Below are 14,166 nucleotides of genomic sequence, written 5' to 3' on the forward strand. Positions count from 1 at the left end.
TAAACAAGTAGAATGGACTTAAAAGTGTAAAATTGATGGGATATTATTGGTTCAATTATCATTAACACATGGATACCCCATTCTATTGGAAGGTAAATCTTCATCAACCATAGTATGACTTTTTTAGGAAAGTAGTGCATTTTTCTACGTGTAAACTAGACTCACACAAACAAAATAGAACACAAAATAGAACACATGCACAAATAGAACACATCAATACCTATAGAAATCCAATACAATTTATACAACCATTCAACAAACAAAATAAGTACTCCTACTACTTCATACAAAATAAACCATGTCTAACAACCTCCAACTCTAGTAAATATGTTTAGAGGCCCTTGAAAAGTAAAGTTATGTGTATTCACCATTATATAACTAAAGTATACACATGCACAAATGACTTAATTTAAAATTTGGAAATCATCATTGAATGCATAAATATATGTACTCCTACATGTTTTCTTGAATTTGTAAAAAGGGTCTACTTGTATAGGGAGATTGTAGTATTATAGTATATAGTTCAATTACAAATTTTTGTTTTGCACAAGCATAGGCCACGATTGGAACATTATATAGTACTATATGTCATGTCAAATGCTTTCTTTGTTCCACTAAAAATAAAGCGCTTTTTTTTTATCCCATTAAAAAAAATATTTGTAAAAAAAGAAACAACACTTATATCATCTCTATTTTTTTCTCTCTTTTACTTTCCTCTCTCTTTATTAACTTACAAAATATTTACATTGCATAAAATTATGTATCGGAAACCAAATGTTTTATTGGTACAGATGAGGTTACTTTATATGGATAGTAAGATATTATTCTCATTTAATCTATATTCAATATTTCCTAATTTATGCTATACATTTAATTTGATTATTAACATTATTAATTTTATCATAAATTTCTTTAGAAGTGATGTTTTCTTTCATTTTTTGGCAATTTCAAACAAATAAATAAAAATCAACCCCCATTTTTTACAGAATTTATCAAACCAATTAAATAAAGTTTTTAAAATATTAGAATCAAACAAATGTATACTCAATGCAGATAACACTAAGAATGTAATCAAATGCAAACTCTAAATATTGTACAAACTTCAAACTATAATCTGGACAGTTAAAAAATATCAACAAATTATAATATAATAGCAACAAAAAATATCAATGCAGTGTCAATGGTTGACTACGGGCAATGCTGCATAACATTTCTCTCTATTATTATGGTTTAGTTCACGCTAGCTATATTTGTTTTGTTTATTTATACATTTAGTTTAATTCTATTAAATCAACATTATTATAGACGTCGTCAATTTTATAATTGGCAAAAAAGTTAAACTTGATTTATTCATTTTCTCATTATCTTTAAATAAATTAATTAATAATTATAGTAGTATTAATCTGTACATATATAAAAGGAGAGTTTTGGGGATATTTACAAAAATGCCATTTTAATTAAAAAGCTATTTATTGATTAAAATTATTATTATCAATAGATTTTTTAGATATGGCAGTTATATGAACGTGATTTGAAAGTGTGAAAAAAACTGCTATAAGACATTCATTATGATTTAATTTATACTAAATGCTAGTATCACATTTCTAAATAAAAGTGTACAATATTATTTATTTTTGTAATAACTAGGGATAGTGAAAAATTTTATTAATAAGACAATATAGATTTTTATTAAAATTATGAATGTGGAAAGTTTTGTTTCTATGGGAGTGGATTTGAAGAGACTAGAAGATGAAGAGATGATATTATGGCATGATTTTGTTCTTAAGGAACGTGGAGTGCTAATTGAATGCATGTATTATAAATTCAATCATAGAAGCTTATACTTTTTTTATATTGCTAGACTATTTCGCAAGATACAGTAAGTTTGATTGCTGCATCGAAGTTGTATGATGTATATTTTGAATGTAGGGTTACATTATGTGTTTCTATGATGTATGGTAGAATTTTAAAGGTTTAGAAAATTTATGCTAACTTTTAGTTTTTATCTATTATTGTGGAGTTTTTCTTATAAAAGTTGGGGATTACAATGCCTTGGTTATGAAATAAGTGGGTAGATTTTATCAGAAGAAATATTTGTGTGTGCATTTGAAAAAAATCATTTAAGTTTCTGCTCCATCTAATGTGTTTTCTGGGGTACTTCTTTTACCAAATTAGGGTATATATCTCCGCCAAGAGGAGTTAAGGCCGCCATGGAGATGCAACGCAAGAGAAGAGCTCAAGTTTTAGAATCTGAAGGTATATTTTGGAATAAATGAATTTAGCCTTCTCAGTAAGTGTTGAAAATTGTTTCGCTTTGTTATTTTTAGAATGTATTTGAACCCCTTTTTTCCACAGCCATAACATGTTTTTTTGCACATTGTGGGGAGATGTTGTTGATTCCTATCTTCAATAACTAGAAATAATTAAAGGAAAAATGCCCATTATTATTGTCCAATTTTGCAAGCCAACTTTGCTTCGCGGTAAGTGTCATTTTTGTATTAATTATATGTAATTTTCTGTTGCGACAAATTAATAACTTTAAAAAGTTAAATTTTAGGCACGATTCGTGTGAATACCCACTTTAATACATCTAGGGTTTACATCAACCAAGATATTGATGAGATTTCCAATTTCAAAGAGAGGTAAAGCAATTTTCCTTACATATTTAGAGTTTTGATTTTAAATCACTCTTTATTATAGTATTGACTCTCCTTGAAATGTTAATGGTCTTAACATCCACGTGATATCATCATAGGATTTCTGGTGACGTCGTTTTCTTGTCTCAAGAATCAATTTATCGTTTTACTGATACAAGGGTGTCTAATGAATTTGATGGCTTGGTCGTAAAGACTCTAAGCCAAGATGAAATGGCTGTATGAATCCTAAATTTGTAATCCTTTCCATCTTTACTTTGTAACCACCTTTTCATTATGTATTATGTTGTGCATTATTATAACATGTAAAAACTATAAAATCAATGATTTTTTGGGATATCTACAAATATTTGGAGTATTTTTTTGGGGAAGTTTTGTAATTTATAGGAACCATTTGTATCTGCATCTTGATATAAGGTGAAATACCTATTTAAATTTTTTGGATTTGGAAGCACGATAGATTTTGAATTTTTTTTCTTTATGTTTTTTATGAAATTTTGTTATTTTAACATTATCAGAATCGTTAGTTAATTATATTTTAATTGATTGTTTATTGCATATCAATTTTATAAATTTGTTATTATTGAGTTATTGAATATATACTAAAATATAAATAATTTACTTATAGTTGGTCTGATATTAAATTTTTCTTAACTGGGGCGGAGGGAGAATTTTATTGATATTTGGCTCATTTGTTGGTCATGATGGGTATATTTTAAAGTTAAGGGTTTATGATTTAGGTTTCAAGGTTTGAGTTTTTAGTGTATAGGGTCACTATATTGCAATGAAATGAAGCTCGACTAGGAAGTGTCTCACCAGTGCAATCTTAAATTATTGCAACGTAAACTTGCTCATGCAGTTATAACTCAAAGGTTAATTCATATTTTCACATAATTTTATGCTTTTTAATTTTAAGTCTGATATTTAAATGTCAACACAAATAAGTGTTGAAATTTTAATGTGATCGTATTGACATTTTAAAAAAAATTAGCATTTAAATGCACTCTTGTGGCCATGTGGGGTTATTGTGATTGAAAAAGTATAATCCAAAGTAAGAATATGTCTAATATTCTTTTATTTATAATTTCACAAATTTTATTTCGCATAATGAAATAAATATGAAAAAATTAAAATGAGCCGTGCGTCGCACGAGCGTGATACTAGTTTTTAATAAAATTTCAGTTATTTGATAAGTTGAGATTAGACGTTTACCGCGCATGGGTCCCGCCGAAGGAACACGTAGATTAGCAGCTGCGCTATGTCTGTGGGCCGAAAGCATAACATCATCGGACCTTGTGCTCCATCTCAGCCTTCCATTTCCTGCCCATTTATTTATAGCCGTCGATCTCCATACACGCGAATTTATGCAAAATCACTTTTTCTATATTCTAAATTATTATAATCAAAAAATAAAGATGCGAAAAATTGGTGAAGCGTGTTGGGCTGGACCTCTGAATTAGGACCTCATTTTCTCCAATAATTTGCTTTTCCATTTATTAGGAGTATCTTATTTTAGCCACGCAATCATTTTCTTTCTTATCAAATTCATATTTTAATCAGCATATTCGTACCATTTCAATGATAATATCTCTCTTGGCCTTGAATAACGGGTAGTATGTATTAAATTTAATGGCAAATTAAACTAAGAATAGAGTCACTAGAGCACTCACAATAGTGCGGACGATAACCACCCGATGCAGGCAAATTAAACTAAGAATAGAGTCATTAGAGCATTCACAATGGGGCGGACGATAGCGCGCCAGATGCATGAATAGATTCATTAGAGCATCCACAATGGGGCGGACGATACCGCGCCCGATGCATCGGGCGAGCTATTGTCCGCCACTGTGGGTGCGCGGACGACGGACAATGCGTCGTCCGCGCCCTAAGCTTAGTCCGCGGACGAAGGGCGGACGATAGGGCATCGTCAGCGCCATCATCCGCCCACTGTGGGCGACGCGGACGATGTAACTCGTTTTAGTTTTTTTTTATTCGAAAATTTTGTTTATATAAATACCACATCCTCATATTTCATTTGTAACTTTTCGATTCACTTTTCAACTCTCAAATTAAGCTATAAAATGGATTTCGGTGGATACTCAAGTCCTGGTAGCCCGATATTTGGAGATGGCGCACGGTGGCCATGTACACAACCTGGCGAATATCGGTCGTTCGACGACAACACGCAGCACGACCCCGACTTCAGTACGGATTCGTACGGTCTCTCTGACATGGAGCCGTCTCCAACTCGTCGTCGTCGATCCCGACCCCGACCCCTACCCCGGCGACAACTGCCTACTCGGATTTGGCAACGGCCTCGATGGCGCGGACGTTGTTGGATACGCACAACGCCCTTATGAAGTGTACGGATCCGACCAGAGCTTAATACCTCCAGGGGTTGATCGATTAGTTGCGCTGAAAGTTGAGGCTTTTGTAGAATAGTCAATTTTTTTTATTTATAACCATTATAACTTTTTTTAATCAATGTATTATTTGTCGTTTCTATTTAATCGTTGTGTTTTTTAATTAGTTTGCATTTATATATTTGAAAACATTTAAATTAATTAACAAAACAATAGTAAAACCTATAGGGCGCCCCACTGCAGGTGTAAGGGTAGAAGGATAAAATGCTGACGTGGCGGTGCATAGGGCGAGCTTTAGGGCGCCCCAGTGGATGCCTTAGATTTAATCAAATTAATAACGTATCATGTTCCTATACATTTTTAGAGCTAAATGTCTTAAATTATGTTTTACAGATTAAACTGGTTGCATGTAATTTTTATAGTCTTAAATTATGTTTTGAAAACCTTATTATATTCCCCAAAATAACTATTTATACGCCTATTAACTATTTCTATTTTTCATCTATTTTTTGGGAATTTATTCCTACACTTCTCAATCACATGATCACAAGGAAATTATGATTCATCTAGCCCCCATAACTAATTAAACTAAATAAATATTGCAAAAAAGGGGACCATACAAACTACATGCATTTACCACCTAAAAACAACATAAATTTAGAAGAGAACTCCTATCCAAATTCTTGGCAATGTATACACACAACTCAAAAACAAAACAAAACAAAACAAAAACAAAACAAAATCAACATCCTAACTATACCACCATGTGCAACAACACGCCATTAAAATAAATAATAACTCAACAAACATTATACTTATAATACACCAATTTCATTACAGCTAAATCTTTTTCTCATCACCATTAATCATAATGGCTAAATTAACCTCAAGATCATCAATGTAGAAGCATATATGCTACCTCTGCAGAAGCCCGGGATTCATGAACGGCGTTCTCCTTCCGAGAGCAAGCGATCATACATAATTACAGTAGACTTGCTCCCAACGCCCCCGGAACCATCTTCCTCACTGAAAACGATGCATTGATTGAGCTCGTCATCCATGTGATTCCGACAGTATCGCAAGGACCTCATTGTCGTCAAAACTAGTTTCTAGGGCAAGCTGAAGTGCAGATCTTCCTTGGTCGTCAACAGCTCGCGGATCAGCCCCTCTGAAGTAATTAATCACAATTAGATTTTAGATATGGCGATGCAGCGTGCCTCGTTAGCATGTGAGATTATTCACCGACTCGTTACCTTGTTAGGAGAAGCTTTGCTAATGCGGCTTTGCCTTTGATGATAGACCGATGAAGGGGTGTGTGTGACCTAGAGTCGGTAGTGTTTATGCTTGCGCCGTATTGCAAGAGAAGCTCTATCATTCCTATATCCGCAGTCTCACAAGCAAGGTGAAGCAAGGAGCATCCATCGAGATCCTCAGCGTGAATGTCGTCTTCGCTCGTGCATGGCGGGTTCGTGGAGCTTGGAAACGTATCGTGCAACACCTCAGCTTCCAAGCAATCGGAGTAGGGATCATCATGGCCGGTCTGCTCTTGCAACAGCATTACTCGGGCAAGGGTAAGAGACGAGCTGCTAGCTCCTTGCCCGTAAATAGCATTTATGTCTAATTCTGAGTGAACGATGAGCCCATACACAGCCTTCTTGTCGTTGGCACGGACAGCATCCCAGATCTGTTGTACTAGAGGCTGGTGGTCCATGGCCTTCCGAACAAAAATCTTATCCGCATACTGTTCAAATGGAAACAGCATACGATAAGACGAGATACTGTATAACAAGAATACGAGGATGATAAGAAAACTACCTTGGCATGAATGAATTTCTCCTTCGTAGAAATTGGATCTGTGGGACTGGGCTTGCTGAAGTAAAGCATTTGTCGCTTATTAGCCTCGTACAACCTTCATAAGAAACCAAAATATAAGCGACGACATACAGAGAATTTACACCAAAAGCAGCTCAACAAAGCAACAGAACTTGTTGTGTTAAAACAAGCTTTACCCCGTGGAGCCAAGATCGACTTGGAAGACACCCTGCGACTGCAGTAATTCCTCCCATACTGAATTGGCGAAGGTGTTTCCCAGAGACTGAAATAAATTTAAAACAGACGGCTCCCAGACCTTAACATCGAGAGTTAGTGACCTCACCTGCAAGGAGGAGCAAGAATCGACTTGCACATTAACTATAATATAAGCAAAATCCCAAATGTGTTTGGTTTCGAGGGATTATGTAAAACATAGGTAAGGCCTAGTAATAATGCTACCTATACCTTAGATATGTGCACACCGAGATTACGATGAACACCAGAGCATTCGATGCATACAAGAACACCCAGATTCAAGGATGCCCAATCTGGTTCAGAAGCACCACAATCAGCACATTTGTCGTTACCGCAGACTTTCCGCAGTGCATCTATTGGCTTCTCAGTTTTAAGACCGGTTCTTTGCTGTTGTGTGTTTCTCACATGACGGTCTATCTGTAATGAGTTCAACCTCTCTGAAGTGTACTCTTCGATTGCTCCATGATCAAAGTCAGCGCTTTCAAATGAACTACTCTCGCTGGTGGACCGATGATGACCGCTTCCCATCGGACTAACGGGTAAACACTGAACAACGATAGGACGCGTTCAGTAGTGAAAAATATTCAGATCACAGATGATTAGTGTATAACAACTCGGAAATGTTACCCTATCGGGAGTCTGGGAACTCAACAATGATGCTATCACCCCCGTGATTTTCTCAATCCAATCCATTTGATCCAGGGCACTCTCTGCCTGACAAGCAAACAGAACAATTCGTGAATGTCGAAACAATAGCATACTTGAGAAGTATAAAACTGTAAAATCAGACCTGTAGTGTGTAGTTCTTTGTTGGGGAAATTATTCGGAAGCAGAATCTTAAATCTGATTGGTCAGCATCAACTTTTATTGTTGAAGTTAACAAGTTGACGGTATGATGAGCAACCGATTTCTCGTCATGTACCCCACCATGATAATGAGAATACAACCAGCGACTTAGCAATCCAGAACCCAATTCAGAACTATTCCGTTGATTAGAAAGTTGAGCGCCCGAACCCTGCAGCCAAAGATATCTCGTGGGATTGAAAGGACTGAATTTCTGGAGAAAAAAGTACCATCTACGTTACATAAGGGTTTAGTTCAAGTATCCACTCACAGAAGGTTTGCTGCTTCTTTTGCGATAATAGTACAACATTCCTCGGCTATCAAGGACAAAGAACCTTCTTTTCCAATCACCCCTCAGGTTCGAGGATCGCTTCGAGAGGTAACCCTGTCTAATTGTTTGGACCTGAATGAAATTCCAAGCTTCAGCGACGCATAAAGAAAAGAAAATGAATAAGCTAGAGAAATTGACTGAGCGTTTTAACGTCAAAGCTCTCTAACCTTTCCTCTTGCAGCGGATTGCATGACAGCCTCTATCATCTTATGCGAACTCCTCCCAATGGCTTGTATTCCATCTCCTTTTGGAGATCCTTTTGAACCATTTGAGGACCACCGGCTTTCCCTATCAATCTGTCTTTTATATTCCTGCATCCTCTCGTTAAGAGCTGCTTGTTCATAGTTGGATCTCTCTTTTGATTGTTTCGCATAAGTCGAGACCTGCACCAAATATTAACAATCCATATAATATTTCTCGGGTCATAATATTATAGAATTCATATAGTGTGTCCAAAACACTAATGGAAGGAAAAGTAACTTTAGGGAATTTCAAATAATCATCATTACTCATATACTCGACTAATTCAACGACCCGAAGAAATTGACACAAACCTGGTTAATATATGGTTCCATTTGATGCAACAGCTCATATCCCTACACAAACCAAAGAATAGAGGGGTTGGAAACGACAGAATCACTAGATTGAGAGGTTTGACCACTTCATCATTAAGTTCTACCTGTTTGAAGTAGCGAAGATGAGAAGCCATTGTCTCACTAACTGCTTCTAAGAACTCAAATCTTTTCTTTGCTTCAACATTTGAAAGAGCAGTAACCTGGATGGTAAGAATTCAAATTAAGCAAATTAAGCACATTCGAAATTTTGTGCAACAGAACCATAATTCGAATTTGAAATAATCAAAAGATATATAGTAAGTGGAAAATCACTAACCAGATTAAATCGCGCCTGCTCAAAAGTTGACCGAGCATGATGGAGTTCCTGGATAATTCCAAGATACAACGTTAAAACATGCAGTTAAGGGTATTATATGGAATTAATGATTTAGCTTCATGCGACAAATTTGATAGTTACCTCCTCCAGGACAGTTGCTACATCACTTCTTGTGCCTTTTCGTAATGACAAAAACTTCTCACGAGCCTGTAGAACTATAATAGATTTACTAACAAAATTTACCCAAGTTGTCAAAGAAGTCTATCATAATAAACACCCCGCTTCTTAGAGACGAAACTGACAACCCCAAAGTACTGCTAGGCTGCTAGCAATTGTTATGGGGTTTTAGCAATTGATTCAGTTTTACTCATCCCAAGCTCATAACAATGACTCTATCTGGCATGTTACGAAAATTTTGAAGGACCTTCATGGCCGGATTTCAGAAGAAAGGTAAAAAATGTGTGGACAAATTATAAGTTAACGCTACTGGTACGTTCCGTTGCTGTCCTAATGCAGCAATTCTAAAGTTCAAATTTAAAAATGCTCGATCCCAACTCTTCAACCCAACAAGGTGCCCAGGCAGAAGACACTGGATGCTACATGCAAAAGCAAAGGAGAATAGGTATGGAACAATACCTGGTCATAGAGAAGACTAGCCTTGTCAAAGCGTTTGCGTGCCTCCTGTGTGCTAAAACCCATTAGTGAAATGATCAAAAACTACAGACAGCAGAACATATGGATAAAGATGACATAATAAATGTTTACAGGAGGCATGCCAATTTCAATACGAGTAGAATAAATACATGGAGGTGGCTCGGTAAGATAATACTACAATAACACTGGACCCAAGAACTTGGGTTGTATGCATAGAATGATAGAATACTACAATAAGTTGTGGAAGGTGAGATTTTGGGCCTGATGAAGAATACTAGATTTCATTTAACTAGTTTCCATCAAGAAAAAGGCATTTAGAACGAAAGACGTTCAAGTGGATCACACAGATAAAGGACTCTGGCGAGTGGTGAGACAAATAACATGGCAGCAAATTTTGAGGTAATGATTACCAATTAAAGACAGCAAGCAAATAATATATATTGCAGTTTTTATCAAATCTAAAAGAGTAAAAGAGAAAAGGGTACCTTGACATCATGCAAATCCAAATTTACAAACTGCAGCAATCGATCATTTAGCAAGTGTTCAACCTGCACAAGTAAAAAAGCATACAGTTATATGCACATTTGCATGATAACTTATCAAACATCTTAGTATTCACAATCAAATCCAATATCCGTGTCGTTCATAAAAGTAGATAAAACGATGTCTATCAAAGTTACAGATGAAGTACAGCTTCATTTTCAAAACAAGTTCCAAGAGACTGATAACACATTTTTTCCTCAGTGGCCTCAGCTGTATACGAAGTATATACTAGATCGAGACCAGATTCATAAGTGCATACCTGAGATCTAAGAACTTCTTTGTATGTCCCAATTTCCCTCAATGCAATGGTGAATTTCGTCATTACAGGACCTACACGGGCAAGAATTTTAAACTAACAGTACCAATTTTAATCAATTCACTGATTAATGCCCACTGCCATAAAGAAAATAAATAGGAGTGTTACCAATAAGAGAACCAAAAAAATACTGTGGAACAAGATCAGACAAATTCAAGAACAAATTGAGTCTTGATCCATAAAGATCTAGACAGATGTGACCATAACACAGATTTTTTAGGTGTATAGCATGTGGTACGATGTCGGCACATATATACCATATCATCAGATCAATTAAACAATATTAACGTGACTAAGATTTCTCTAGATCGTGCAATGAGAGAGAGAGAGAGTAACGTGTATTCCCATGGATTGACATTTGACACTCAAGAATCCATATGGCAGTCAGCACAGGCAAATTTTCATGGCTGTTAATGAAGATAAATACTTATGCAAGACATCTAACTAGATTGCAGACAGTGAATATTTAGAACGTCCATTTATACCTCCAAAGGCAACACTAATAGGGTCATTATGGCCTCCACCAAAAGTTTCCAGAGCACTAGCAAAAGCTATGTCTCCATCATATCCCTCACCGAGTCCTTCACTGTAAGCAAAAAAAAGATGCTTCAAACTTTAGACTCCACATTATCAAATAGAAAAATAGAGAATAACATGTAAGTCTAGTGTTCTAGAAACTGAAGAATGTTGGTCTCACGTGTATCTTCGACATCCTTTGCAAAACTTCAAACATCTTTCACCCAAGGAGTCGGCACCTTCCTCCAAAGTTTGTATCTGTTCATCGAAAAAGTACAGTTACAGAACCACCATCGGAAAAAAAATCAAAGAGCATCAAGAAGCAAATTACTGGAATGACACATACGCTCTCAGAGAGTCAGAGACTAGTAAAGTCTTTTAAATAGGATATACTTTGCTTTCTTAGAAATTTGTATACCAGCAAAACATTTCTAGAATATCCTTGAATGTGAAGTGTTCAAAGTAGCTCAGATTATAATGGAAGTCTCATTATTTCTTTCAACATCGGCAATAACACAACTCTTGGCATCATCACGCCCACACATTGATAACACAATTTGTTTGGCGACTAGAAAATGTCGCAGTGCCAGGACTTCCTTACTTTCCTCATATAAACTGAAGCCCAAAAGGCGAAAGACGAAAAAAAAGGAGTACATGCTTGCAAGTTATCAAATGTTTGAGGAAATTGAATATCTACCACTGTCACTTTACGATGCCATGTACCGAGGGAAGAAAATTAAGCCAAAAAACCCCCCCAACATATCTTCAATCTTGAGACATGAGCTAAACCTAAACATTTCTACAACAAATCCTGTAACTTCAGATGGCCAAAGCTTGGAATCATCAATTCAAAGCTGACATAATACCTATAAATAACTAAAATCACACAGCCCAATGGGTCAGTGTTCTATGATCAGAAAAGGCATGAATTTATTACAAACTAACCATGATTTAAGTTTTGAGCAGCAAGAAATAAGGAAAACAATTAAATCAATCGTCATCAAACAAAAAAAAAGTAACAAACTCAGCTTATTTACAGCAAACAGCTACAAGAATTTTCATTAAATGAGTTGAAAAGGAAGAACAAAAAACACCAACCTGCTTACGAAACATAGGAGAGTCATCAAGCTTAGCAAAATGCATGTTGGCAGACCCAATTCTTCTGCTCCTTTTTTACCTTCTTTTAGTTCTAAACAAATTAAATTCACCAAACTTCCATTGACAGCTAACAACAGGATCTTTCTCTCTCCTTAAAGCTTAACCCATCACTACAATAACTACCATTTCTGCCGATCTCACTGATCCAAATCTCAGCTCTATGAAAATAAAAAATGAATTCTTTCGAAATGGGTTTTGCTCTAAATTCACGTTTCCTTGAAAAACAAAATGCGGGTTTTATTTCTTTCCCAATTTAACACTTTCCCATTTGGTGGAGTACAGAAATCAGAATTATGTTGGTGCAAAACCCGAGAAGGGGGAGAGATTGAATGAAGGGAGGAACCCAAACCCTAGGGGAGAGGAAAGTGAAAAGTGAAGAGTGAGAGTGGAGACCAAGTGAGATGGAGAGGTCTGTTAATGGAGAAATCTTGGGAATTGATGAATGTTTTGTTGAAGAATCAAGAAAAGGTGTCAATTTTATTTTATGGAGTGGTCTTTTTCTCAAGTGTAATAATTAGACTGATTAGTTTCAATTTCATGATCAATTTTAGTATTTTGGAGTACGATATATACTACTTATAATTTTTATTATCGCAATAGTATTAGGAGTAGTTTAATGGTTATAATCAAATGTAAAAAATGTACTTTCTAAAGTAAAATGATGAAAATTTAAAAAAATATTGGATCAAGTATAATTATAGTTTTTGGTAATATTTGGATTTCAATACCAATAATTTTCAATCTAGCCTTGTTTTTTTAGTAATGGCCCACTATTTTTTTTAATTAAACGTTCCATGATTATAATTTGGTAATAATATTTTATTCTCTTTTCGTTTATGAAAACAACATATTTCGTTATTTTTGGACGTATCCTAATAAATGACATGTTTTTTCTTTTTTTTCTAATTTTAGTAAGTGAACTTCACATTTTACTAAGTCATTACACTCACATTTTACTATAAAATTAACATGTATATGACTTGAGAATCACATTCTATTAACCTTTTTCATCTATTACTTTATAATGTCAAAAAATTTCTTAAAATTTGCGGCAAATCAAAACGTGTCTTTACATATTAATATGTGGTGTCTCCAACTAATCATGATTAAAAAGTTGTTTCTCTCGTTTTTTTCTCTTTCTATAACTGTGATTGATTGAATACACTATATAACAATATATCCTGGCCACCTATTTTTTTAGCTATCAATTTGAGTTTGGAGGTAACAGTTCCCCAATTTATTTAGCAATTTTGGTTAGTATTCTATGACTAATCGTGGGTGCATTGGATTTGGGACGAATTTGGATTGATAATAATAGCACTATGATTTATGAATAGTCAAATTATTGTTTTTGTTGGAACTAGTTGGCTTTCCAAATTCGAAAAAAAAAAAATTGATCCCAATAACAAGTGCATATCAAAAATATGGAGTTTAGTAAGACGTTCTGATTCATCTGAATCTTGACAAATGAAAGGTCCATTAATCTATACTTATGTAACACTATTATTCATTCTTTGGATTTTTGCAATTGTTTGCTTGTAGTTATTTCTATTGCAATGTTAAGGTTGTGGTGGAATGAGACATTAATGTTAGGATAACAACACTAATTCGGTCATTCCCATTGTCTTTGATGACAAAGTCATTGTCTTGCATTAATATGCGACTCAATTTGACTCTTATTAAAATTATTGGAATGTAAGAGCCAACATTTATCTCCACCCACTTGGCAAATATGACAAATAAACGAATAAAATAATATTAATCAAGGAAATATGTTTTTATGCAATGATATCCGTTTTTCATTCATTTAATATCTCTCATATTCATGTA

At 34.9% G+C, this 14,166-nt stretch overlaps 1 protein-coding gene across 1 annotated transcript; it reads right to left on the bottom strand.

Annotated features, from left to right (window-relative positions):
* Positions 1 to 5,786: 5,786 nt before the first annotated feature.
* On the bottom strand, positions 5,787 to 12,812 carry LOC121801908 (ADP-ribosylation factor GTPase-activating protein AGD3-like). The gene is made up of 19 exons (XM_042201369.1): positions 12,277 to 12,812; positions 11,360 to 11,436; positions 11,148 to 11,248; positions 10,606 to 10,676; positions 10,289 to 10,351; positions 9,786 to 9,830; positions 9,291 to 9,356; positions 9,150 to 9,197; positions 8,938 to 9,033; positions 8,813 to 8,854; positions 8,426 to 8,641; positions 8,199 to 8,330; positions 7,875 to 8,099; positions 7,712 to 7,798; positions 7,295 to 7,630; positions 7,027 to 7,172; positions 6,833 to 6,926; positions 6,271 to 6,758; positions 5,787 to 6,185 (listed from the first exon to the last, which is right to left on the bottom strand). The coding sequence occupies exons 1-19, from the start codon at positions 12,319 to 12,321 to the stop codon at positions 6,071 to 6,073; spliced, it is 2,493 nt and encodes an 830-aa protein (XP_042057303.1). The 5' UTR covers positions 12,322 to 12,812; the 3' UTR covers positions 5,787 to 6,070.
* Between the last annotated feature and the right edge of the window lie 1,354 nt (positions 12,813 to 14,166).

This window comes from Salvia splendens, chromosome 5 (assembly GCF_004379255.2).
Source record: "Salvia splendens isolate huo1 chromosome 5, SspV2, whole genome shotgun sequence".
Taxonomy (NCBI): Eukaryota; Viridiplantae; Streptophyta; class Magnoliopsida; order Lamiales; family Lamiaceae; genus Salvia; species Salvia splendens.

Coding starts and splice junctions, on each gene's coding strand:
- LOC121801908 (XM_042201369.1), bottom strand. CDS start 12,321: ATGCATTTTGCTAAGCTTGATGACTCTCCTATGTTTCGTAAGCAG. Junction 10,352..10,605: donor AAGAAGTTCTTAGATCTCAG/GTATGCACTTAT, acceptor TTACTTGTGCAG/GTTGAACACTTGCTAAATGA. Junction 6,759..6,832: donor AGAAATTCATTCATGCCAAG/GTAGTTTTCTTA, acceptor CCATTTGAACAG/TATGCGGATAAGATTTTTGT.